General features: G+C 39.4%; 1 protein-coding gene across 1 annotated transcript in view; it reads right to left on the reverse strand.

The window, feature by feature from the left end:
• Positions 1 to 1,620: 1,620 nt before the first annotated feature.
• The window catches only part of LOC131253306 (cell number regulator 8), a 30,663-nt gene continuing 5,721 nt past the window's right edge, over positions 1,621 to 26,562 (reverse strand). Inside the window, exons 2-3 of the mRNA XM_058254267.1 lie at positions 6,842 to 7,044; positions 1,621 to 2,016 (exon numbers count right to left, since the gene is read on the reverse strand). Coding sequence (XP_058110250.1) covers positions 1,777 to 2,016; positions 6,842 to 7,044 — 443 coding nt within the window. The 3' untranslated portion in view covers positions 1,621 to 1,776. The remainder of the gene's footprint in view (positions 2,017 to 6,841; positions 7,045 to 26,562) is intronic.

The following is a 26,562-nucleotide window of genomic DNA, read 5'->3' on the forward strand; positions in this document are numbered from 1 at the left end:
TTATTACAAGGAGATTATCTAACCAGGCATCCGATTACGTAATTCAAGGCTATTGTACAATGCTTCTCTTCTTCTTATGAGTTACATATGAGTTGTATTAGGCCATTGACTATTCTTCGTTTTTTGGCATCTTAGCATTATTAGGATTTCTACATCAAATGTATTTTGAATCCGTGGACCCACTTGATCATTGATTTAGCATAAGAATTAACTTAAATATCCATCTAAATTGGCTTAACAAATTAATATATTTAGTGCCTACATTTCTTTTGTGATTATAATATTTTAGAACGATTCTACACTCTAGGATCTACTTAATGTAAATATACAGCTTTTTACCTGTAATTAACTTGTCTCATCCAAACACAAAAACCAACTTATGTAACTAACTTACAGCTCATCCAAACATTAAAAATAATAATAATAATAAATAAATAAATAAATAAATTACAACTCATCAAAACACAAAAACCAACCTACCTGTAAGTGACTTACAGCTTGCATTATAACATAATATTTTGTAAGCAACTTCCACCTATAAGTAACTTACCTGCAAGTAAGAAGTTATAAGCATCCAAATAGACCCTAATGCTTCCCAAATAGGATATTTATAGGCAAAGGCTGAGAACAAGGGAAACATTCCGCACTCTAATAGCCCATAGGGATACAAGGTGACAATTGTTCCCTACTAGAGGGGTTAAGATGACAATGTATCACACTAAAACAGGGGTTAAGATGACAATTGTATCACACTAAAACAGCAAACACATGATGCGTTTAGATTGGTTGAGCTCAAAAGGCCCGCTTTGAGATGGCCCAACACTCTGTAACAACGTCGTTCATAGACAGCATCGCCCAGTTTTAAGAAAATGACTGTATCTTCTTTGTTATAATTTTGATTGAGATGATCTTAGGCTCCTTGAATTGAAAAGATAATTGACTAAGCTTTCCAACAAGCTAAAATTCAGGATCGTTGGAGTCCATTTGGCCGACTAGACGTAGCCCAAATTCTTAAATGTTGTGGCCTGCACTACCTTTCATGATGAGGTTCGCACATCTTCATTGATGAAACAATATCTCCTTCAATATAGTTCAAATGAGGGTGATTTTGGTCTCATTGGAAAGATGATTGATTAAGCTTTCCAATGAACTACAACAGAGTTTTGTAAATTTTGGCCAATTGGATGTCTTGAAGTTCCCCAACCAGATTACCAGATCAACCTAATCAATGGACCAAGGCATCTAAGCAGTGGGATGCTAAATTGACGTATTGGAGATCTTAAACCTGTCATACTGGCAGAAAAATGATCACATGAACTCAGAACTCCATAGTAAATTACAATAGAGCTATGCTGGGCCATGTGCTGTATAGCATCAACCCAACCAACACCTGCTCCCCATAATGGACGCCCCAAAATTGAGGAAGTTAAAATCATCAGGTGGGCCATACCATGACAATAATAGACTACCACCTAAAGTTCTCTTCATTTACGTACCAGCCTGATGTCTGGATGGGACTGATTTTTGGGGCATCCTATATTTGTGGTGGCGGAATCAGGCTGGATGCCATATACAGCAAGGGGAGCCAACTCCATGAGATTATATTCTCCAAATGCATCATCCTTCAAATCATTTTACCCTTGCCCTTTAAAATGAAAGTAATAGTAAAGATGGATCAGGACATATATAGGACATGTTGCGCATGAGTTACAAAAGCAAACGGTCTTTAGTTTTACAATAACGAGTGCAATCCAGATAGATGATAATGCAGAGACTTTAGGGTCCACGTCCCATCGCTTGTTCTGCTGGTGGGATCATAACCACAACTGACCGCCCATTAAAACCAGGATGAGGAAGCCTGCGGCGCAACTCTCTTCCTTCTTGGCACAGAGCACATGTATGGCAGAAGAAGTGGGTTGTAAAATCACATGCTGATTCACAATTCTCGCGTTGCACTTCGTCTTCTATGATGCCTCTGCAGCATCCACAGGATCTAGATAATGCCTCGCAGCTGCCCTGTTCTCCAAACAATAACACAAAGGGGCAATAGCACCACTTCCATATTTTGCTTTCTAAACAAACTGGAAACAACATAATGCATCAAGCACCACAAGGAAAAAAAAAAGTCGTATGTTTCGCAGGCAAACACTTCCGCATAATTAAAAAAATAAATGGCCATCTTGCATATGCTTTAGTCTGATTGCCATGCTCATCAAGAATCTTTTCCTGATTTCCCAAATGTTGATAAAAATACCTTTGCCATTGTAAGGTTTTTTTTTTCCCAACAACCAAGAGGTTGGAATGGACAAAAAATCATACTTCTCCAAGTTGTGCTGCAGACATAGCATGTCAAGTAAAATCACATCTAAAAGCAGCATCACCTTTTCAGTGTAATTTCAAAAATAAAATAAAAAGACCAGCTTGGGTAGCAGAATTGAGCTTCCCACTTGGGGGGCATCCACACGTGGAGAAAATGTAAAGATACTCAAAACACTAACTTTGCATGTCAGTATGGTCCAGACACCCATTTGTGACCAATAACTTCTTAATCATGATAGATGACAACATCCTATAGCATGTAGAAAAAGATAAAAGAGGGGAAAAAACGCACACAGGGACACATTGTCTTGATACAAAAGTGCCAATAGAAACAAAGCATGCCTGAGCTTAATGTATTTCCCCAGAATTATTAGGGAGGGTGATCTGCATTGAAGAGTAACTATGATCTAAAGAGAGAGTGCCAAAATTTGACAGCACTAAAATGTTCTCATAATTTGAAACAACGAAACAGTTATATCTATCAAAAGAGAGGAAGCCAGCCTCAAACACAAGAAAACTATTTTCGTCTACATAATGCAAGATGCCCTTAATTGGACAAGCTTGTTCTACTGCGAATGCCCGTATAAGCATTCCTTTGACAGGCCTTATACAGGTAATGATTAAACCTGCAGCTGAGGGGCTCAAATGCCTTTGTGCAGTAAACCATCATCATCCACATTTGAAACAGCTCCGCATTGAAGCCAGTTTATACCAATGGATCTCCTTTCTTGTTCTTATTCTTCTCCTCCTACTTATTCTCCTTTTCCATGCTCTTTTTTTTATTCGAAAGGTTCCTTTTCCACTCATTTCATTCTGAGTGTCACTAAGATACCGACAGGACTTGTACCAGAAGCCACCCCATGTGAGGATGCGGATTAGGGAGCTCACAACCCTCAGCGGCGGTGGGGTGATGTGGCGAGATTTGATTGGTAGGGCCATACACTGTCAGAGATGGGCCCTGGCCTTTTTTAAGGTTTTTTTTTGGTCGAGTATCTCTGACAGCATATGGCCACACCAATTAAATCTGGCCACGTCACCACACCACTGCTGAGGGTGGTGAGGGCCTCACTAACTAATCCACATCCATCGGCTGTTGAAAAAATCACTGGATTTTTGGGCCAAGTTTCATTTACTACCAGCAATACTCTACAAAATTTATAGACGAAACAAAGGGAAAACATACTACTGAGCACAACTGCTACCAGGGAGGGTAATCTGCTGCAACAGGAGCATCATCATGTAATCCGAAAATGAGCAATGTTGGAAGCTTCCTCATCAACGATGTAATTTTGTAATATATTAAACAAAAGCATTGCCCAGATTCAGTGTGTCCTGATTTCCGACAGTCTTGGTGCATGATTTTCCTTCTTGACAATACTACAGAGAGGGAGGGGTAATTTCTTCCCCCATACTAATTTTCCTTCTAAAACCGTTACTAATCCAGGAAATAAATTACAGAATTGGGGTTCCTGTGCTTCTGCTAGGGACTTCCAATATTTGTCTACAAACAATTGCAACATTGGCACTTGAAGAGGATGAACAATGACGGCAGTGGGGGGGTGACTCTAATTGTGGCAGGGGCTGGACCACGTTCGTCCCTGGGAAGTAACAAAGAAAGCTAAAGGGGCTTAATTTATTCTGTTTGCCTTCGACATTGACCCTAGGTGGATGGCTGACCATGTTGCTGCCATTTTTTAGAACTATGGGGTGATGGTAGAAATGTTGATTATGAGACAGATCAATGGAAAAACTGAGAAGGTTTGGGTTTGTCCTTTTTAGATGTAGGACAAAAATGCATGATCGGGTTCCTAGATGGCAAGGTCGGATGGAAACAGATTGATGTTTCACTTCACCAAATATAGGCATGAGCAGGCTGGGGAAAAAAAAAAAGTGTTTTTTTTTTTGTTTTTTTTTGAGAGATGGCTGGGGGAAAAAAAAAAGCTAATCAGTGCTGAAATGGGATAAGAGGGTTAGGAATTCAATTCGGATTGAAGGGGTAAATATGTTGGTCAAATAAGGGAAAGAATGATCTTATCAGGAGGTAAAAGTTGTGATGGGGAACGGCTAAGAAGGTAGTGATGGGGGACAGCTACAGCTAAGAAGGTAAAATCCCTGGTGAGGGCCACCAAGAAGAGAAGCCTGCTGAAGGCTTTCCTCTGAGTAGGATCACATCACATGAAGTGTGGGAGGCACCACTCCATGCATGGGACATCCAACCTTCAAAGCACCAGATGCAAGTGTTGGAGATTGATTCATGAAATGAAATTGGCGTATAGAGGATTAAAGTACTCACAGATGGTATATTACTATCAGAGTTTTGGAGGTCAACAGGGTTTTGCAGAAAATGGAACTGCAAATGGCCAATTCTCTGAGGCTCCTAAGCAGAACGTGCCATTAGGCTGCTTGGTGAAGGGATGACTCTTGTTTGGGGGATGGACTCAAAATTGGGATGGCATTGGACCTGAAAGAAATGTAACCAGAATTTGAGGGCTACTTTCTCACTTGAATATTAGGTCATTTCCTCATAAAGCTAGATGTTTCAATCTATAATTCCTTGTGAATCCAACAACCTAATCTGTAGGAGACAAGGTTAAGAAAATTACAACTTTGATTATTTCTGCTTCAACAGGCAAAATGACTGAACTTCAATTCAATAGTCCATCCAAAAGCACCAATAGCAAATGCATCAACCACAGACTTCTAGTAATTTTTTTCACTTAAGCAATATATTTATAAACTAGACATAAGAACAAACAAGTACTATCAAGCTTTAACATTATAAAAACCTAGTTATTGGAACTTACAGCTACACCCATTGGCCCCCAAGGCCCCAATAGATTCCTTGGTGGGAAGCTTTTGTTGGAGTCATGTGTAATTCTCTGAAAAACATTCTAAAGAAGTTGCTGAGTTTGAGAAAATTTTCCTTTAGAACTATTCTCAATCATAAGTTTGGAAATGCTGTCTCCAAAGGTGGATGGCCCTCTCTTGTGGAAATTTAAATGCGGACTGCTCATCAGTCTGGTCAAGATGGCAACAGTAGCATTAACTTCATTGCAAGGGATTCCAATGGAAAGCACATCATTTGTGTCCCTCCAGAGCTGGGGATGTGGTGGAAGCCGAAATCAGAGCGATTGTGAAGGATTATAGATGAAGGTTGTGATACCCAGATGGGGGGATTGTTGAACGAATTTCAACATCAACTATCCATGGTTTAGGAGTAAGTTTGCGGAACCATGGAGGTTAGGAGTTAGGATTCTATGTAATGAGCTTGAAGAGGAGGTAGCTACAACAAAAAAATTCGTATCCGGTGTCAGTGCAGCAGCTAATTCCAAAGCCATCTCGCTGGCTAAAGATAGAGCCCTTGGACCATCTACAAATAATTTTCGTATCAATCCAAAAAAAAAACCAGGTGCACATCTAGCAACAGGACTTGGTCTCATTGAGAAGTTGGGGATATCCAAAAACAAATGTTTTCTAAGATTGTGGAGAAAAACATTAATCTCACAATTTTGGTGACAAACTATAGCAGGATCAGCTTTTAGGTTCCAGTTAGTTACTGATTTCTCACATGCAACAGTAAGAGCTTTTAGAAGTGGAGAATCTTCAATTACTCCCACTGATAGAACATGGTGCCATTCAACCTTTGTCCTTTTCCTCGTACATTACTTGTGAAACCATGGAAGTTAGCATTTCTATGTAATGAGCTTGCAGAGGTAGCTACAACAAAATTTCCATTTCTGGTGTAATCATGGCAGCTAATTCCAAAGCCATCTCGCTGGACAGGATGGAGCCTTTTTGACTGCCTACAAATAATTTTTGTCATCCATCAAAAATAAAAACAAACATGGACACATCTAGCAATGGAACTTAGTCTCACTGAGTAGGGGATTTCCTAAAACATGAATTTCTTCTAAGATTGTGGAGAAAAACATTGATCTCACAATCTTTGTGACAAACTATAGCAGGATCAGCTTTTATGTTCCAGTGAATTAACTGATTTCTCACATGCAACAGGAAAAGAGCTTCCAGGAGTGGAGAATTTCCAATTACTCCCAGTAACGATACATGGCGGCATTCAACCTTTGTTCTTTCCACGTGCATTGCTTGGTGGCGTTCAGTCTTTTTTCTTTCCCAAGTGCATTGCTGATCAAGTTAACAGTGAATTTTGAAGCAACAATAGTCCCAACTCGTTGTACATTTTTCTGTTTTCCATAGTTTGATGACCATGATACAAACATGGGTGCAACGGTCAAATTTTTTCAAACAGACATCACCATCACACAAAATGCAGCATTGCATTGGAAAGAGGGAAAGGTTGCAGCAGAAAATGAAGAGTTGAAAGAACCCTAAAACTACATCATTTCCAAGGAAAACGACGAATTAGTGAAAAAAGGGGCAAGAGAGGAAAAAAAAAAGTCTAAAACTGTCTCGGTACCAGTAGGATCAAAATTTAATCAATAGCAGTATTTATCTGCAAACAAAGAAATCAAAAATACAGAAATTTTTAAGAAGAAAAACTTGCCTCAAGATTGAACTTCTGGCGGATTGCTGTGCGGCTTGGATATGAGAACCAGGGTGCCAAGTAATTCGAACCAAAAAGGGAATTTCCAAGCAGATAAAGACCGGTGTAAGGCAAGCAGTGATTTGCAAAAGTGCCTGGACTTGCTCCCAGCCTCTCAGCATTACTGCCATACAGGATACAAGGAGCAAAACTTCCAAGAAGACCTGATCAATTTATCATGGCTGTCAATTTAAATAAGATCAAAACAGAATATGATATAGTTTGAACCTTCAAAAGTAAAAAATATGAGATGGTGCGTATCAGACCAATCAAGAGATTTTCAGCACGTTGGTCAGCAAGCACAATAAGCATTGGTGGGTAAGTAGAAATTTAGCTTCTGTAAACCAATATCCTTACCAAGGGACTACAAGGTGATATCCCATGCTAGGTGCTAAGGAAATTCCCTAGGGTTCATGGAAATCAGAGAAGAAGGATCTCCAAAAGAAAGGTCCTTGCTTCAATAAAGATTTTATTAGTGCCTCTAGAATTATGTAAGTAAGTATACTTATGTGCAATTATTGCTCATATTTGATGTTCCCTACAATAACCATATGAGAATTACTGAGATATACTACTCAAAAGTATGCTTCTTGGAAATTCCATAAAGTCCACACGCTAATCATCTCCCTAGTACTCATTTACCTGAGGGACATCAATTAGGGAAGCCATTATGATGATGGGCCATAAACCAAAGGCCAAGTAATCGGACCCTGGTAGCCATATGATTAATTTATTCAATTAACAGTTAAAAACTGTTCAAACAATTGATGACTGATGAGAGATGATCAGCATTGAGTGAGCAGTAGACAAAACTAATGAAGTGTTTGAATTGTGGTGAGTAGAAATTTAGCTTCTGTAAACCAATATCCTTTACCAAGGGACTACGAGGTGATATCCCATGCTAGGTGCAAAGGAAATTCCCTAGGGTTCATGGCAATCAGAGAAGAAGGATCTCCAAAAGAAAGGTCATTGCTTCGATAAAGATTTTATTAGTGCCTCTAGAATTATATAAGTAAATATACTTATGTGCAATTATTGCTCATATTTGATGTTCCCTACAATAACCAAATGAGAATTACTGAGAAATACTACTCAAAAGCAATGTTGTGAGTAGCGTGCGTAGCGTAGCGGTAGCGTACGCTACGTAGCGTAGTGTAGCAAAATCGCTACGTAACGCAGCAAATAGCGTATATCCCCTGTAGCACACTAATGCAGACACCAGGCCATTCAAAGTATATCAACGCAGGAGGCGTGCGTTACCCGTGTCAATGTGGTTAGATGACGGATACGGGTCGGGTCTCTAGAGGTTGAAGGCCGTACACATGTGTTCGTGACATGTGTAAGTTACTTAGAGGAGACATTTGGACCGTTGGATCGCGAGGAGGGTGTGATCGGACCGTTGGATCGTCACGGCCCACCTTCATTACGCCACCTTCACAGCGTTATCATCGGAGCCCATCGGGCATCTTAAATTTGCATTTAGTCTATGAACATTTGATTTATTTAGATTTTGAGACAGTTTGCGCACAATTTTGTGCGAATTTCTTTTTTTTGAACCTTTTTTTTTAGGGGTATTTTGACGATTTCATGTAATTACGAATTTATAAGGGTTGCCCTAAACCTAGAGCATGTTATGTTATGTTTATGAAAAAGAAAAGGTTTGCTTCTAACAATTTCGTCTTCGACTTCCAGTGATTGAAAGAGGGCGTGAGGCCCAGGTAAACGATTTCTCATCCTCTACTTCTTTCTCCTTCTCTCTTTTCTCAAGGTACTCTTTTCTTTAACCCCATCCACTTCCTTTTCTCCTAGAATATTTAGATCTAGAAGCCAAATCTTATTTCTTTTTATCTAAATCATTAGATCTCAAAAGATTTTCATCCCCACATAAAACCCATTACCAAAATCTAAATTTGAAGAACCACCAATTCTTTTCTGAATTTTTCAGATTTCCCAATCCAGGAAATTCCTATTTTTCTGGATTAGAAAATCCACTTGGATCGTTAGACGGACCTATTGCAAGACGAAAGTTCTATCTTTCGCCGGATCCAACTAAACTCAGATTTTAAGATTCAATACTTCGTGTTTGTGATGAATGGCCATAATCAATACTATATTAACCTTATTTTTTTCTTGTTTTATGATGTATAAGGCTGATATTTTATTTTATTTTTTAAGATTGCATAAATCTGCCCCTTTCATATATCATGCTCATTTAAGGTTGGATTAGGTCGACCTATATCAAATTTTTGGTATCAAAGCTTAGGTCCTTGCATTGGGTCGTCTTAGATCGAGTTATCAAGAGTCTAGATTTTTATTTTATTTTATTTTTTTTCTAGGGTTTCATGCATTGCATATAAAGTCTAGATCTGAAATTTTCAAACTTGCACACAAAAAAAAAAAAAAAAAAAAAAAAAAAAAGAGTCTATATCTGAATTTTTCCACATTTGCATCATTCTAAAGGTTGGGATCATCGGTGTCCATAGTCTTGTGTCAAAACAATCTTTTAGAGTCGTGTTTTAGGAAACCTAAGTTGACTCTTATTGTGTATGCCCAATCGAACTGGTAGAGGATTTGATCTACACCCGATTTTCAATATGGAATAGTTAACCGAGATGATGAACACGATCAACCAACGTTTGGCCACCATTGAGGCGCAATCTAGGAACACGAATACCCGTATGAATCAGATAGGAGTGTCCCTAAGAGAAATCTCCAACATTGGCGGGGATGAACAGTCTCACATGGGGGGAGTAGTTAAGGAACAGGTAGGAAATCGTGGTAGAGGTCGTGGAGTACGTGGCCGAGGGGTAGGACGTGGAGGGGCACGAAATCCGCAGCCCGTTGTCGAGTATCAAGACCGTTATGATGTCGATGAGAGGGTCCTAAAGAGTGTTAAAGTAGATGCTCCTAATTTTGATGGGCGTCTTGACCCAAAAGCATTCCTTGATTGGTTAGCGGACATGGACCATTATTTTGAATGATATGAGATGTCTGAGAACTGACAAGTGCGGTTTGAAAAGATGAAACTTGTAGGTCAAGCTAAATTATTTTGGACAAATACGGAGCGTAGGATCAAGAGATCAAGAGGTGTCTCAGTCGCGCATTGGGTAGAGATGGAGTTATTAAAGGAAAAATATCTTCCTCTCTTTTACCGTCAAAAGCTCCTAGATCAATGGCAAGCATTCCGCCAAGGATCTATGTCGGTTGCAAATTACATCGCAAAATTTGAGGAGTATATGATGCGGTGTGAGATTCAGGAGGATTTCTTAGTGACGCTGGCGCGTTTCAAGGTCGGTCTTCGCATGGATCTACAGCGTGAGCTTATGACCCATGCAGCGGGTGACTTGGATCAAGCTTACCAAGTTGTACAAGAGTTAGATCTTTACCTAAAGTCTCTTGTTACGAGGCGCTTTGAGTCTCGAGACTCTACTATTAGATCTGGTTTTCAGGGAACCAAACCTAATATTGGAAGTCAGCCTAGGGCACAAGCTAGTACACCGCTTAAGCCTAAGGATGATAAGGGAAAAGGTGTCCTTAGTGCCAATCCTGGTGGTGGTAGTCATTTGAGATGTTATGAGTGCGGAGGTACAGGTCATTTCGCATACTAGTGCACGGCAAAGACTCGCGGGAAAGCCTTAGTCATAGACGAGTCAAATGAAAATGCGGATGATATGGGTGATTATGAAGTTGAGGAATATCACCCAGAGATAGGTACCAGTGATTATGAAGAAAAAGAACCGGAGACTGCACCACTAGCTGTAGTTAGATGTGCTTTAGCGCAGGCCAAAGAGTGATGATTGGCGCAGAAGCACAATTTTCTACACGTTTATCAAGAGCGGTGACAAAAATTGCAAAGTCATCGTGGATAGTGGTAGTTGCACCAACGTGGTCTCAGCTAGCACAGTCACTCGTTTGGGTTTGAAGCCCATTCCTCACCCTCAACCCTACAAGGTTTCTTGGGTTGACATATCTTCTATGCCTGTGTCCCAGCAGTGTTTAGTCCCCATCCAAATCAGTTCATATCAAGACATGTTGTGGTGTGATGTTTTACCTATGGATGTAGGTCACATCATTCTAAGGAGGCTATGGTTATACGATAGAGATGTCACGATTTTTGGTCGCTCGAACGTGTGTACATTCACGCATGAGGGCAAGAAAATCAAGATTAATCCGTTGCCACCCAAAGAGCCACACGGACAAGGCTAGGGATGTGAAAACGAGTGAGTCAAGGAAGGATATGAGGAAATCTATTCTAAAGTCTCTACATATCATAAATGCAAAAAAGTTTGAGAAAGAGACAGCGGATGATTCGACGGTGTATGCCCTAATAGCTAGGGAAGTTACACCCGAGGTTCATGTAGAGTTACCCCCTGAGGTGACTTCGGTTCTTGAGGAGTACAGTGATGTATTCCCTGAGGATTTACCAAATGAGCTTCTAACTATGCGTGACATCCAGCATGCCATTGATTTTGTCCCGAGGTCTACTTTACCGAACCTTCCTCATTACAGAATGAATCCTGTAGAGCATGCAGAGTTGCATGGACAAGTAAATGAGCTCCTGCAAAAAGGTTTCATCCGTGAGAGCATGAGTCTGTGTGCCGTACCAGCGCTATTAACGCCTAAGAAAGATGGTACGTGGCGGATGTGTGTGGACAGTAGGGCCATTAATAAGATCACGATCAAGTATCGGTTTCCGATACCGAGGCTTGATGATATGTTAGACATGATGGCCAGATCCACCATTTTTTCCAAGATAGACCTCAAGAGCGGGTATCACCAGATACGCATACGCCCTGAAGATGAGTGGAAGATAGCCTTCAAAACGAAGGATGGGTTGTACGAGTGGTTGGTCATGCCCTTTAGCTTGACTAATGCACTCAGTACTTTTATGCATGTGATGACCCAGGTCTTGAGACCGTTTATGGGGAAGTTCTTAGTGGTTTATTTTGATGACATACTCATATATAGTACCACTAAAGAGCTACATCTCGACCACTTGAGGCAGGTCTGTAGTGTCCTAAGGGCGGAGAGGTTATATGCGAACCTTAAGAAATGTTCGTTCCTGTCTAATAGGGTTGTCTTCTTAGGGTTCATAGTGTCGTCTGTAGGGATGCGAGCAGATCCAGAAAAAGTCAAGGCTATAGTTGACTGGCCTGAACCGCGGAACATACATGAAGTGAGAAGCTTTCATGGCTTAGCCACATTTTATCGTCGGTTCATTCGAGGGTTTAGCACTATTATGGCCCCAATTACTGATTGCATTAAAAAGGGAGAGTTCATATGGTCTAATGCCGCAGCTAAGGCATTTAAAGATATTAAGGGCAAGATGATAAAGGCTCCCGTCATGCGTCTTCCAGATTTTTCTAAAGTCTTTGAAGTAGCGTGTGATGCTTCAGGCGTAGGTATAGGAGTACTAAGCCACGAGAGTCATCCAGTTGCCTATTTCAATGAGAAATTGAGTGAGGCAAAACAAAAGTATTTCACCTATGACAAAGAATTTTATGCGGTTGTGCAGTCGCTACGTCATTGGCGTCATTATCTTCTACCGTAACAATTTGTCTTGTTTTCTGATCACGAGGCTTTGAGGTATTTGAATTCTCAAAAGAAGCTTAACCCAAGGCATGCCAAGTGGGCAACATTTTTTCAGGAATATTCATTTGTCCTAAAACATAAAGCCAGGAGCAAGAACAAACCAGCCGATGCCCTTAATAGGAGAGTAATGTTGCTCAACTCCTTGAGTGTAGAAGTTGTCGGGTTTGAGCAATTGAAAGACGAGTATCCCATGTGTCCAGATTTTGGAGAACATACGTGTCACTCTTAGGTGCCCAGCATAGTTCAGGTGAGTTTGTACTAAAAGATGGTTTCCTTTTCAAAGGAGACTGACTTTGTATTCTCCGCACTTCCCTCCAGGATTTCCTTGTTTGGGAGCTTCATGTTGGAGGTATTGCTGGCCATTTTGGTTAAGATAAGACCATCGCCCTAGTGGAGGATCGATTTTATTGGTCAAGTCTCAAGCGAGACGTAACCAAAATTTTAGGGCAATGTCGAGCATGTCAACTGGCAAAACAAAAAGAAGCAAAATACTGGATTGTACACACCATTGCCAGTGCCACACGCGCTGTGGCAAGACATCAGTATGGATTTCATGCTTAGACTTCCCAAGACAATTAAAAAGCACGATTCCATTTTTGTGGTCGTAGACCGTTTCTCAAAAATGACCCACTTTCTCCCTTGTTCTAAAACCTCAGATGCGTCCAACATAGCCAAGATTTTCTTTGAGGGGGTGGTTCAATTACATGGTTTGCCTAAGACCATAGTGTCTAACAAAGATGTCCAGTTTACTAGTTATTTTTGGAAGACATTATGGCATATGATGGGTATGAGACTCTAGTTCTCGTCTGCCTACCATCCTCAAACTGATGGCCAAACTGAGGTTGTGAATCAAAGTCTCGGAACTCTACTACGATGTTTGGTAGGTGAACGCATTAAAACATGGGACTTATTCCTACCAGTCGCTGAGTTTGCATATAACAGTTCAGTTAATCGGTCTACGGGTATGAGTCCATTCAAGATGGTTAGTGGTTACGAACCTAGACTACCCATAGATTTGTTACCTATGTCAGTCACCTAGAGGACCTCAAAGTCAGCCGATGCATTTTCCCATCACATTCATGAGTTGCATGCAAAGATTAGGAGGCGGATAAATGCTAGTAATGAACAATACAAAATTTTAGCTGACTTACATCGTAGAATTCAAGAATTTAATAAGGGCGATTATGTAATGGTTAGGATGAGGCCAGAACAGTTCCCACAAGGTACCGTTAAGAAGTTACAAGCACGCAGTGCTGGACCATTTAAGATTCTGAAAAAGATTGGGTCCAATGCGTATGTGATAGATCTTCCACCTCGCATGGGGATTAGTTCAACATTCAATGTGGATGATCTAATGCCTTGTTCAAGCCATCCCATAGACCCTAATTTTGTTACAAACCATTGGCCAATTTCTAAATTTTCTTCCCAACCTACACCACCTATGCCTACTATACCTGAGAAAAGAGAAGAAATTGAAGGAATTGTGGATGAGCAAAGTGTTTCCACTCGGGACGGTGGATTTCAGAGGTACTTAGTGAAGTGGAAGAACAGACCATCATCCGACTGTACATAGTTGACGGAAGCAGAGTTGCAGCAACTAGATCCAGATTTGTTAAAAAAGCACAAGAGTTTTATCTCGCCGGAGTCTAGATCTTCTCAGCCGAGAGGAGTTGATGCGGACACCAGGTCATTCAAAGTATATCAACGCAGGAGGCATGCGTTACCCGTGTCAATGTGGTTAGATGACGGATACGAGTCGGGTCTCTAAAGGTTGAAGACCTTACACATGTGTTCGTGATATGTGTAAGTTGCTTAGAGGAGACATTTGGACCGTTGGATCGTCACAGCCCACCTTCATTACGCCACCTTCACGGCGCTATCATCGGGGCCCATCGAGCATCTTAAATTTGCATTTAGTCTATGAACATTTGATTTATTTAAGTTTTGAGACAGTTTGCGCACAATTTTGTGCAAATTTCTTTTTTTTTTTTGAAACTTTTTTAAGTAGGGGTATTTTGGTAATTTCATGTAATTACGAATTTATAAGGGTTGCCCTAAACCTATAGCATGTTATGTTATGTTTATGAAAAAGGAAAAAGTGAGCTTTTTGCTTCTGACAATTTCGTCTTCGACTTCCAGTGATTGAAAGAGGGCGTGAGGCCCAGGTAAACGATTTCTCATCCTCTACTTCTTTCTCATTCTCTCTTTTCTCAAAGTACTCTTTTCTTTAACCCCATTCTCTTCCTTTTCTCCTAGAATCTTTAGATCTAGAAGCCAAATCTTGTTTCTTTTATCTAAATCATTAGATCTCAAAAGATTTTCATCCCCACATAAAACCCATCACCCAAATCTAAATTTGAAGAACTACCAATTCTTTTCTGAATTTTTCAGATTTCCCAATCCAGGAAATTCCTATTTTTCTGGATTAGAAAATCCACTTGGATCGTTAGACGGACCTATTGCAAGACGAAAGTTCTATCTTTCACCGGATCCAACTAAACTCAGATTTTAAGATTCAATACTTCATGTTTGTGATGAATGGCCATAATCAATACTATATTAACCTTATTTCTTTCTCGTTTTATGATGTATAAGGCTGATATTTTATTTTTTTTGAAGATTGCATAAATCTGCCCCTTTCATATACCTTGCTCATTTAAGGTTGGATTAGGTCGTCCTACATCACGCACGCTACAGGGGTCGTAGCGTACGCTACAAATTCATAGCGTGTAACGCAGGTAGCGTGCACTACCTGTTCTTTTTTGTTTTCACTATATTAAACAGTGGTGAACTCACACCACAAGCAACAACTTGAGTTTAAAAAATTAAACAAATTAAATAAAATTAAATTTAAAAAAAAAAAAAAACCTATTCGAAAGGGCTTCCAGACGCAAACCGACGCTGACGACGCTGCTCCTCTCCCCACTCTTCAATCTTGAGATCGAAAAGCTACTTCCAGACGCAAGCCGACATTGCTCCTCACCCCACTCTCCAATCTTGAGATCGAAAAGCTGCTTCCAGATGCAAACCGATTGGCTGTGGAGCTTCAACATTTGCAGGTTTCACTGATTCAATCTCATCTTAAGACAAAAACAAGTACGCTCGTTCTTTTTTTTTTTTTTGAATTTTTTTCGATGTACACTGACAATAACCTAGTATTTTCAGTTTTTTCCTCATTTTTTCCCTTTTAAAATGCTGATTACTGTCTTTTTTTGTTCTTTATATTTTTTTCATTTCTTTTTCTGTGGTATGGCCCACGTAGGCCCCACTGAGGTGCGTGAAGGCGTGGATGTGCATTATTTTCTATAATGTGGCCCACGTGGGGCCCACTGAGGTGCGTGAAGGGGTGGACGTGCATTATTTTCTATAATGTGGCCCACGTGGGGCCTACTGAGGTGCGTGAAGGGGTGGATGTTCATTGTTTTCTATGATGTGGCCCACATGGGGCCCACTGAGGTGCGTGAAGGGGTGGATTTGCATTGTTTTCTATGGTGGGCCCACTGTGGTGTGCAAGTGGTGTGCATATGTTGATTTTTGTGATTCACTGATTTGTTTGTGACGTGTTTTTTTTTTTTTGGTTAACTAGTGAACTAAAGAGAGAAAAATGTTTGAAGAAAAAGAGAGAGAGATTTTGCATGGAAATATGTGACTGATAATCCACTTGGACAATCTCATAGAAATTATGTGCAATGCAAATTTTGCGGTCAAAGTTGTACAAGAGGCGTGACTCGCCTAAAGAATCATTTGACTGGAACCCACAATACGATAAAGTCGTGCTCAAAAGTGACGGAAGAAGCCAAGGAGGAGTGTAGAAAGGCTTTAAAGGAATATCATGACGGAAAAAATAAAAGAAATGAGGTGTTTCGAGATATTGGGAGAGGGGGATCGACATATCTTTCTGGTTCTACAAGTGATAGCGCCAGTGTGGGTAATGATACTTTCATTGGCAGCCAACTTGGTAGTGGATCTTCTGGTAATCAACCAATGGCAAGAGCAAGGGGTCCTATGGATCAATTTGTTAGTAGTAAGCAACGTCAATCCACAATGAATTCAAGGTGGAAGAAGGAAGAAAGAAAAGAAGTATGCAGGGTGATTGGAAGATTATTTTTTTTTGGGGAATGCTTTGTCCTTCAACCTGTGTAATAGCCCATACTTTTCAACATTGTGTGGGGCTATTGGCAAGTTTGGACCGGGATTGAAGCCACCATCCATGCATGAGATGAGAACATGGATACTAAAAGAGGAGGTTGCTAATATTGATAGTTTAATGAAAGCATACAAAGCTTCCTGGAAAACTTATGGATGTTCAATTATGTCTGATGGTTGGACGGATGAAAAGAATAGAAGCATCATTAACTTTTTGATTAATTCTCCAATCAAAACAATGTTTTATAAGTCTATTGATGCTTCAGATTCAATAAAAGATGGAAATTTGTTATCCAAATATCTTGATGAAATTGTGGAAGAAATTGGGGAAGAAAATGTGGTCCAGGTTATCACAGATAACCATTCAAGGTATGTGAGTGCTGGGAAGAAGTTGATGGATAAGAGGAAAAGTATATATTGGACTCCGTGTGTTGTACACTGCATAGATCTGATGTTGGAGGATATTGGAAAAATGAAAATATATTCTGAAACGCTTGAAAAGGCAAGGACAGTGACCAAGTTTATTTATGGGCATGGAATTGTATTAATCATGATGAGAAGCTTCACAAATAACCATGAGCTTCTACGGCCGGCAGTGACACACTTTGCAACATCATACCTCACCCTTCGAAGTATTTACAAGCAAAAGAATGGTCTTATAGCCATGTTTGCATCGGAACAATGGTGCTCATGTTCTTGGGCTAAAAAACCTGAAGGAATAAAGGTACGGGCTATTATAATGTTTGATCTGAAGTTTTGGCCGAATGTTGCCTTATGTGTTAAGAGCACCATGCCATTGTTAAGCGTTTTAAGAGAAGTAGATTCAGAAGAGAGGCCAGAAATGGGGTTCATTTATGAATTGATGAACTTAGCAAAGGAGAAATTTGCATTTAATTGCAATGATGTAAAAAAGAGATATGTTCCAATTTGGAACAAAATAGATAAAAGATGGACTCCTTAGCTTCATCGTCCTCTACATGCTTTGAGGATTTAGCGAGTACTATTTGAATCCTCAAATATGGTACTCAGATAAGTTCTCTACACACCCCGAGATAAAAAAGGGGGTTGTTAGAGTGCATGGATAGGATGATCCCCCATGAAGAGCATGTTGATGTTGATATTCAGTTGGATGAATATGAGAAGAGAAGAGGGGATTTTAGCCCTTGCCTTAAACTCGAAACCATGACAAGGCATTCCCTAGGTAATTTATAATTTTATATTTTGATATTTTCATTTTTATGTAAATTATATTTTTATAATTGGTGAAAGTATTTTGTTAATTTATAAATTATAACTAATTTATGCAGCTGATTGGTGGGAACGCTTTGGACATAGAACTCCACAGCTTACAAAGTTTGCAATACGAGTTTTAAGCCTCACATGCAGTGCTTCTGGCTGTGAGAGAAATTGGAATACTTTTGAGCAGGTGACTTTTGTACCATTCAATATTCTAAATTGGCTAATTTTTATTTAGTAGATTAGCAAGTCTTTGATAATTGACTGACATAGATCATCATATGATCAAATCCACACAAAGAAGAGAAATCCGCTAAAGCAACAAAAGCTCAACTCTCTAGTATATGTGATGTATAATATGAAACTGAGAGAAAGAAGCATGAAGAGAAGGGCGGCAATGGATCCAATATTGGTGGACCACATTGAATCAGATGATGAATGGATTGCTGAGAAAGAAGGCCCTGTTCTCCCAACTGATCCATCATGGCTCGAAGATCAAAATATGGCCTTTGATATTAGTGCCATTACAACTATTCCAGAGTCTGACGATCTAGTTGACAGCAATGCACCATCAACATCTAATATTTCTGAAGGAGTTTGCCCCCCACCTTCCTCAAAGAAAAGGAAGGCAACTACTTTAAGTGTTTATAGTTATAGACTAAATTACATGAACATTTTTAACAAAGAAAGTAAAAGACCAATGAATCTCTTCTTCTTTTTTATGTGTAGGTGGTCCCATGGGAAGATTTCTTACTCCTATAAGAGAGGAAGGAGATATAGGAATGAGTGTTCATGGCGTGGATGATGTACATGCAGATGTAGATGCTAATGCTGATCATGAAAGGCCTAGACCTGGTGACGAAGTGAATGAGGATGACGACAACGACGATGATCTATTAGATGAAGATGACCTTTAGAGTTTAGACACTAGAGTCTAGAGACTAATTATTGAGAATTTGAGATATTGATTTTGAGGAATGTGACATTTGTACTGTACTTAATGCTCTTAACTTTGGGATTTTTATTTTGAAGAATGTGACATTTATATATTTTGCTTTTTTCTTACTATTTAACATATATATATATATATGTAAAATAGAAGTATTGTATAGCTTACGCTACACGCTACACTATTTCGATACACGCTACGGAGGGTTGAACGCTACGCAACACACTACCGCTATTTAAAACACTGCTCAAAAGTATGCTTCTTGGAAATTCCATATAGTCCACACGCTAATCATCTCCCTAGTACTCATTTACTTGAGGGACATCAATTAGGGAAGCCATTACGATGATGGGCCATAAACCAAAGGCCAAGTAATCGGACCCTGGTAGCCATATGATTAATTTATTCAATTAACAGTTAAAAACTGTTCAAACAATTGATTACTGATGAGAGATGGTCAACATTGAGTGAGCAGTAGACAAAACTAATGAAGTGTTTGAATTGTCCAATCACAAAATGTTTTGACTACAGCCTTCCACAAAATGGTCCAAAAGACAGTCTCGATCCCCTACACATGTACGGTGATAATCTAGGCCTACAAAGGCCTAGGCAGACAGCCCAGATGATAGACGTAGGCCAAGTCACCTAGATCAATTGCCTGGGAGCCTTGGCGAACTGCCTTGGACTACATGGATTCTGCCAATTATATTAAATGAATTTTAGTAGAGAACAAGGCTGACATTTTTTGACACATGCAACATAGGTTCCCATCCATATAAAACCTGCATCACAATGAACCGCAAAGGGAAAATATCCAAGAACATTGTATAGCCCACAACCATCATAGTTATGGTCAAGCAGCATCAAGCATAATCAGAATTAGTTATCTTACATAGCACCCATTAACCTAGTACAAAATTAGCAGAGCAAATATCGACAAATTTGAAGAACTACCAGGAGCTTTATGAATTTTTTTGTTCTTGTTTGATGAAGTTACATGCTCTTGCTAGAAGTTTATATTCCCACAACTAAGCAAGTATACTTTGACAGACTCAACAAGGCCTTGGCAATAAAACATCTGAACGGTTCTGTTGACAAGTTAACTCGAAATGACATGCACAAGTCAAACGCATTACCAGTTTTGGGCTCATCAAATTCACAACACGATGCTTCCAATATTCATCCTAAAAATACTAGCCCAAAATTTCTAAAAAGGGGGATTATTAATGGTAAGAAAACTAAACCGAACAAAAAAAGGATGACAACGACAAAACTCATCGTCATGGCCACAGCCAAGATCATGACCACAAGAAAACAGTTCTCCAAGCAAAACATCGAGGAAATAGTTCCCATCAGAAAACCCTTGAATAGGTGAGAACGACCTGACGAATGCTCCGGAAACTCAAAACCTGTTACAGTTTCAATTTTCCTCACAATCATTTGTGCCTACCTATTCCGCACCAGACAGCAATGTTGTCAAATGGCATAAGTGATCAAACGCGACGCAAGGGAATGTACACAAATGCGATCACACAGCTCTTAAAGTTTTTTATTTTTAATAAAATTTTGGAAAAACCAAGGAAAATGGAAAGTTTTGAAAAAATCATGTAAAAATACTAACTAGTGTACGGAACTTTTTTCATAGTTTTATTACCAATTTCATTAAAATTGTGTTATATTTATAACATCTACTAGACTATTAGACTATAACAAGTCAACAAATATTACTCAAATGAATACATATACTAACAACTGTGGGGAAAAAAAAAACAATGTAGAAATTTTATTGAAGTGATTTTGAACAGAGATAATTTAAACTAGAAATGCATTGGCTAAGAGAGCCTTAAAACTTGAAGGAGTTCAGGGTTAGATATGCGACTCTATGGTCCAATTGTATAGGAAATTGTTAACTTGTGACCAGTGGGAGAGACTGCGGTTAGATAACTAAGGCCGTGTTTGTTAACGCTGAATTTTTGCACTTAACATGGAATGGGGAAAATTTTCCGTGTTTAGTGGTGTTTGTTAATGCGTTATTAACGCAGAAGACGGAAAGTGCTAAGTGGTTTTTCACTGAATTCTTTCCATGATAGGAGTCTGGCTTAATGGTGAACACGGAATGCGCTCTGTGATTTTTCATTAAACAAAAATTTTTTATTTTTAAAAGTACCCCTTTCAAGTGACTACGGAAAATTTTTTCTTTTAAATTGTTTGCACAATACAAAATCAACCTTTGTGAAACTTCTTTATGCCCTACCATGATTTATGCATTTGATCCACACCGTCCATCAACTTTTTCAGATAATTTAAGGTGTGATCCAATAAAACAAGCAGGTCCAATGATTAATTGGGCCATAAGGTGGGGATTGAACGTCCACCGTTAAAAACTTCTTGAGAGATGGAGAAGTTTCAGATCAAGCTGATATTTGTGTTTTCACTTCATCCATGTGTACATGACCTAATGAATAGGTTGGATGGTAACAAAACATCACAGTGGCCCTTAGAAAGGTTTCAACGATGGATGTCACTTCTGATTTCACGACCTCTGTTACCGCATGCGGCCGAGTTTCTTTTCTATATTGTTATTAAAAATAAGTGGGGTCCACTGTGATGATCTTCCGGAAGATCCACTCCATTCACCATCTTCAGCACCCCGTGCTAACCCATGGTCCCAAATTTGAAGTAGATCCAATCTTCAGGTGGGGCAAAGGATCCGCCTATGCATGACCCGTAACATTAAAACTCTTTACATTAACGTGTGCCGTGTAAACAGGGAAGTAACGTAAACTTGAATATTTTCGTGGAGTTCACTAGATTGTTTGAAGTGGTATAATCTACTCTGTTCACCGAGATTGGCACAACATGTTAGGACATAGGTCCAGAAATGGAGCAGGTATATTGATCGGGTGGGCCATGTATCCAGGTGATTGCCATCCACTTCTCAAGTAGCTTCCGATGTCCGTTATATCAAGGTGCGCCGTCCGAATGTCTTTAAATTTGTTGAACATTCCTCATTTTTCGTACTCTTTCCATCGGTCCAGTTTAGGCCTTGATCGACTATAGATGACCCACGTGCCTTTTTAAATGGACTAGCTCACTCGGTAATTCAAAATAATATTTGTGCATATTTATTTAACAAATTTTCAGGTAGTTTGGGCCTATACCTTAAGCTCTTAATGATGATCGGTTTATCATGATATTCACGTGGCCCATTTGGCGGATCCAACCACGATGGACGGTCATATGACATGCTAAAACTAGGAAGACTTGATTGTTGGTATTCTAGTCATGTATCCAGGTGATTGTATTGTCAGTTTTGTAATTGGATGGACATAAAGCGGGTTTATGAAGTGATTAGGGGTAAGACCGGTATATCGTTAGATTCGAGTGACTTTTTCACATGTCTAAGTTTCTCAAATTGTAATTCTAATGGTAAGTAAAGCATATTCATATGGTGTGAACAAGATGGACAAGTCATAATCTTGATCTGATAAGTGTACGAATGGATGTAGAGGTTAAGTAGCTAATTTATTACGATCTAAGGGCTAAAATTCAACGTGTATGATTAATTTATGATCATTAGGCCTAGTAAAAAATCTCACATGAGGCAGATTATGGGAACCATGTGATCTGGAATTCAGGGGTCTAGGTCAATGGCATTTTTATACCATCTAATATTTTAATTTTCTATTAAGTACTTTATAGTTTATTTGAATTAAATAGAATAATTTTATTTTCATTTAATAAAAAATAATTTCTTTATAATGTAAAGCATTTCCAAACAGGAGATAGATAGGGGCAAATGTGTCAAAATAACATATTTCAGACATTTCAGATGTTTGTTAACAAACAGATTGTTTCAAATTCAGTACTTAATTTTCAGACTTCAGCCATAGTTACCAAACAAGTTTTTTGACTTCAGATTTCAGATTCAGGTTTTGGATTTTAGATTCAGGCTTCAGATTTCAAATTCAGGTTTAGACTACAGATTTAACAAACGGGGCCTACGAGTTCCATAAATTGTCAAGTGTCAATTTTGGCAATAGATCAAAAGGGGCGTGATAGATTTTATTTGAGTTTTTTTAACGAAGTCGTCTTTCAAGTGATCTCGGGGCTTCATTTCTCGCTCTTATTCCTAAAATCAAGGGGGCGGAACAACTAAAAGGCTACAGGCCTATCAGTCTAATCGGGGACCTTATAAAATTCTTGCCAAGGTCCTTTCACTAAGATTTCGAGGAGCTCTTTGGAAGATTATTATATCTTATAATCAAGGCGCATTTTTTTGCAGGTGAACAGATTTTGGATAGCGCTCTTATCGCCCATGAATGCAACAATTTCAAAATTAGAGAGAGAAAAAGTGGGATAATTTCCAAGCTTGGCATTGAAAAGGCCTAAGATCATGTGGATTGGGAGTTTTTAAACTGGGTTTGAGAGATTGGGGTATGGTCAGAAGTGGAGGGGTTAGATCCAATCATGCGTACAATCAGCCTCCTCTATTTTGGTTAATGGATCGCCAAAAGGTTATTTTCAAGGCATCCAATGGTCTCATGCAAGGGGATCCCCTTTCTATTATCTCTAGTTATCTATTTGTTTTTATTGAGGAAGCACTTAGTAAGGTGCTTCATAAAGGGGAGGAGAATGGTTTAATTAATTGGTTCAAGGTGTAATATGTTGGGATTCAAATTAGCCATCTTTAACATGCAAATGATTGCTCCTGTTATGCAATGAGGATATGGTCTCAATAAATAACCTTCGAAAAATCATTATTTGTTTTGAAGTAGATTTGAGCTTAACAATTAATGTAGCCAAAACTAAAATGCTGTGAATTCATATTAGTGACGAGGACCTATTGCAATTAATGAGTGTTCTTCGACTGTAAGATGGGAGAGTTCCCCTCGAAATATTTAGGATTGCCTTTATGCATAGGGAAGCCAGCTAAACACCCTTAGGATAAGGTTATTGAAAGAATTGAGAGAAACTTATTGAGCTGAAAGTGTCAATATTTATCCTTGGGAGGGCGGTTGATTCTCATTAAAGTGGCTTTCTCTAATATGCCCATGTATTTTATGTCTCTCTTCAAATATCCTAAATCAGTTTTGGATAGCCTTGAATAGTTGAGAAGACATTTATTTTTCTGGAGAAGTGCTCAGTTTTGGATAGCCTTGAATAGTTGAGAAGACATTTATTTTTCTGGAGAAGTGCTAAGGATGAAAAGAAGTTTTCATCTCCTCATATGGGAAAGAGGTGTGCAAGCTAATTGTTGCATGTAAAGTTGGTTTCAAAAGCTTGGGTATCATGAATTTAGCCCTCCTTGAGAAGTAGATTAGGAGATTTGGTACTGAAGCAAGAAGACTATGAAGGGAGTTTATTGCAAGTATGTACAGAGTGCAGGTGGGACATTGGTATGTGAAGAGCTCCTCTCTATATCAAGCCTCTAGCATTTGGAAAGAAATAGCGTCAACAAAGCATTTGGTCCAAAGAAGGATTGCCTTTTCACTTGAGAATGGACATCACATCCTTTCTGGGTGGATATTTGGTGTGGAGAGCATGCGCTTCAAGATCTTTTCCCCAGAATGGCTCGCCTCACTTCTGATCATTTCATTTTTTTCGCTGGTTATTATTCTTATTGTGGCGGTTCCATTATGTGGAATACTCCTTGCCACAGTAATATGACAGACGAGGAGATTGTTAAGTTTGTCGAGTCACTGGATTTCCTGAAGAGTATATCTCAAGAAGAAGACTAAATGATTTGGATAAAGCATTGCTCGAGTAAATTTTATGTTTGCTCGTTATTCAGCTTAGAGTAGCGAGTTCTCACTATTGGCAATCTTCAAAGGAGATCCTCAGTCCCCCTTAATATCTACTTGATGTGATGAAGAACATGAAGACAATTGATCACATTTTCATTCACTGCCATTTTGTTACGAAAGTATGGGAGCACTCCTTTTTATTGTTCCATACCGATTGGGTGATGCCGATGGTGGAAGACCTTATGTGGATTTGGCATTTGGGACTAGGAAAATCTGAGAAAGCTGTGTGGAGGCTTACCATTATGACTTTATTCTGAACTAAATGGGAGGATCAAAAGGGCCATTCTTTAATAAGAATGCTATCTCAGGCTACCTAATATTATTAACTTGAGACAGATTCTAAATTAGTAAAACTATATATTTGGACTTTAAATAACCAATATCAATATAGAATTAAGATAATAATCTTTTGTGATGCGAAAGAGACTCTGGTGGATGATCTTTGGAAATTAATAGTTTATTTTGAAGCTTGTTTAGGGTTTGAAGATTAATATGGCCCAAAATGTTGGGAGTTCATGTTAGTGGTGAAGATCTTTGTCGTCTAGCTTGCCTAAACATCTTTGGGAAGCTGTAGCGACGTACTTAGGGTTGCCCCTCTATATTGGTAAGCTGCATAAACATCTTTGGAACAAGGTGATTGAAAGGATCGAGAGGAAGTTGACTTCTTGGATGTGTCAATCTCTCTCATTGTGAGGTCAGTTGACCCTTATCAATGCAGCTTTTTCTAATATGCCTGTGTACTTCATGTCTTTGTTTAAATGTCCCAAAGTGGTGTTGGATAGGCTTGATAAGCTATGAAGAGTTTTTTTCCTAGAAAGGTGCTTCTAATTATAGGAAGTTTCATCTCTTTAAGTGGGTTGAGGTTTGCAAGCCGATTGAAGGTGGCGCTAGTCTTAAAAGTTTGGGCGATTAAATTTAGACTTTTTTAGGAAGTGGATCTAGACATATGGTTCAGAAGAGGGAAGTCTTTGGAGGGAGCTTATAGCAAGTACGGGGCCCAAGAGGATGATGGGTTTGTGAAGAGCTCCTCGCTTTACGGAGCTTCTCATATTTAGAAAGCGATTGCAGCAACTGATCAAGTTAGAAGGAGGACTGCTTTTTCATTAGGAAATGGTCATCATATTCGTTTTTGGGTAGACATTTGATGTGGCAACCGTGCGCTTCAAGATCTCTTCCCTAGAGCAACACAGCTTGCTCCCGATCACTTTATATCCATGGTGGATTGCTTTTCTTATTGTAGTGGTCCAATGGTGTAGAATGCTCCTTGCCATAGGAACATGTCGAATGAGGAGATTGTTGAGTTCATTGGGTTATTAGACCACATCAGGAGTGTTTATTCTTCTTCTATTCAAGTGGATTTGATGATTTTGTCAGGCAATTGTTCGGGAAAGTTCTTTGTTCAGTCGCTTTTTAGTATCATTAGCAAGCCTCCTTCCCTATCTTGCCCACCTCATCCTTTCCATTATTGGCTCTATGGAGCTTCCCCTAGGGTGCCAGTGTTTGTTTGGATTATGGGTCATAAGAGCGTTCTCACCATGGACAAGTTACAAAGGAGAGATTAGTTCTTACTAATATTTGTCTATTATGCATGGAGGATGCAAAGTCAAACGATAATCTTTTCGTGCATTGTCCATTTGTTTCTAAAGTTTGCGCCAACTTTTTCTGATGCAGGACAATTAACCACTTGCTCTAAAAGCTCGAACTGATTGAGCATAGCGAATTAATCCCTTTATCTCATAGCCCATGCCCAAAATCTATGCGTTAGGTCATCGGTCAAACCCTCCTCGTGGGCCCCAAATCCATAGGTTCCGCCCCTTCGTGGGCCCCAAATCCATGGGCTTCGCCTCACACGAGCCCCAAATCCATGGGTTATGCGGGTCACCCACCCTAAGTGTGCCCCTGCATCCCATAGGACACCCCACTCGAGCCCGGTGTGAAAATGCCCCCGCATT

Source organism: Magnolia sinica, chromosome 8, assembly GCF_029962835.1.
Source record: "Magnolia sinica isolate HGM2019 chromosome 8, MsV1, whole genome shotgun sequence".
Lineage (NCBI taxonomy): Eukaryota > Viridiplantae > Streptophyta > Magnoliopsida > Magnoliales > Magnoliaceae > Magnolia > Magnolia sinica.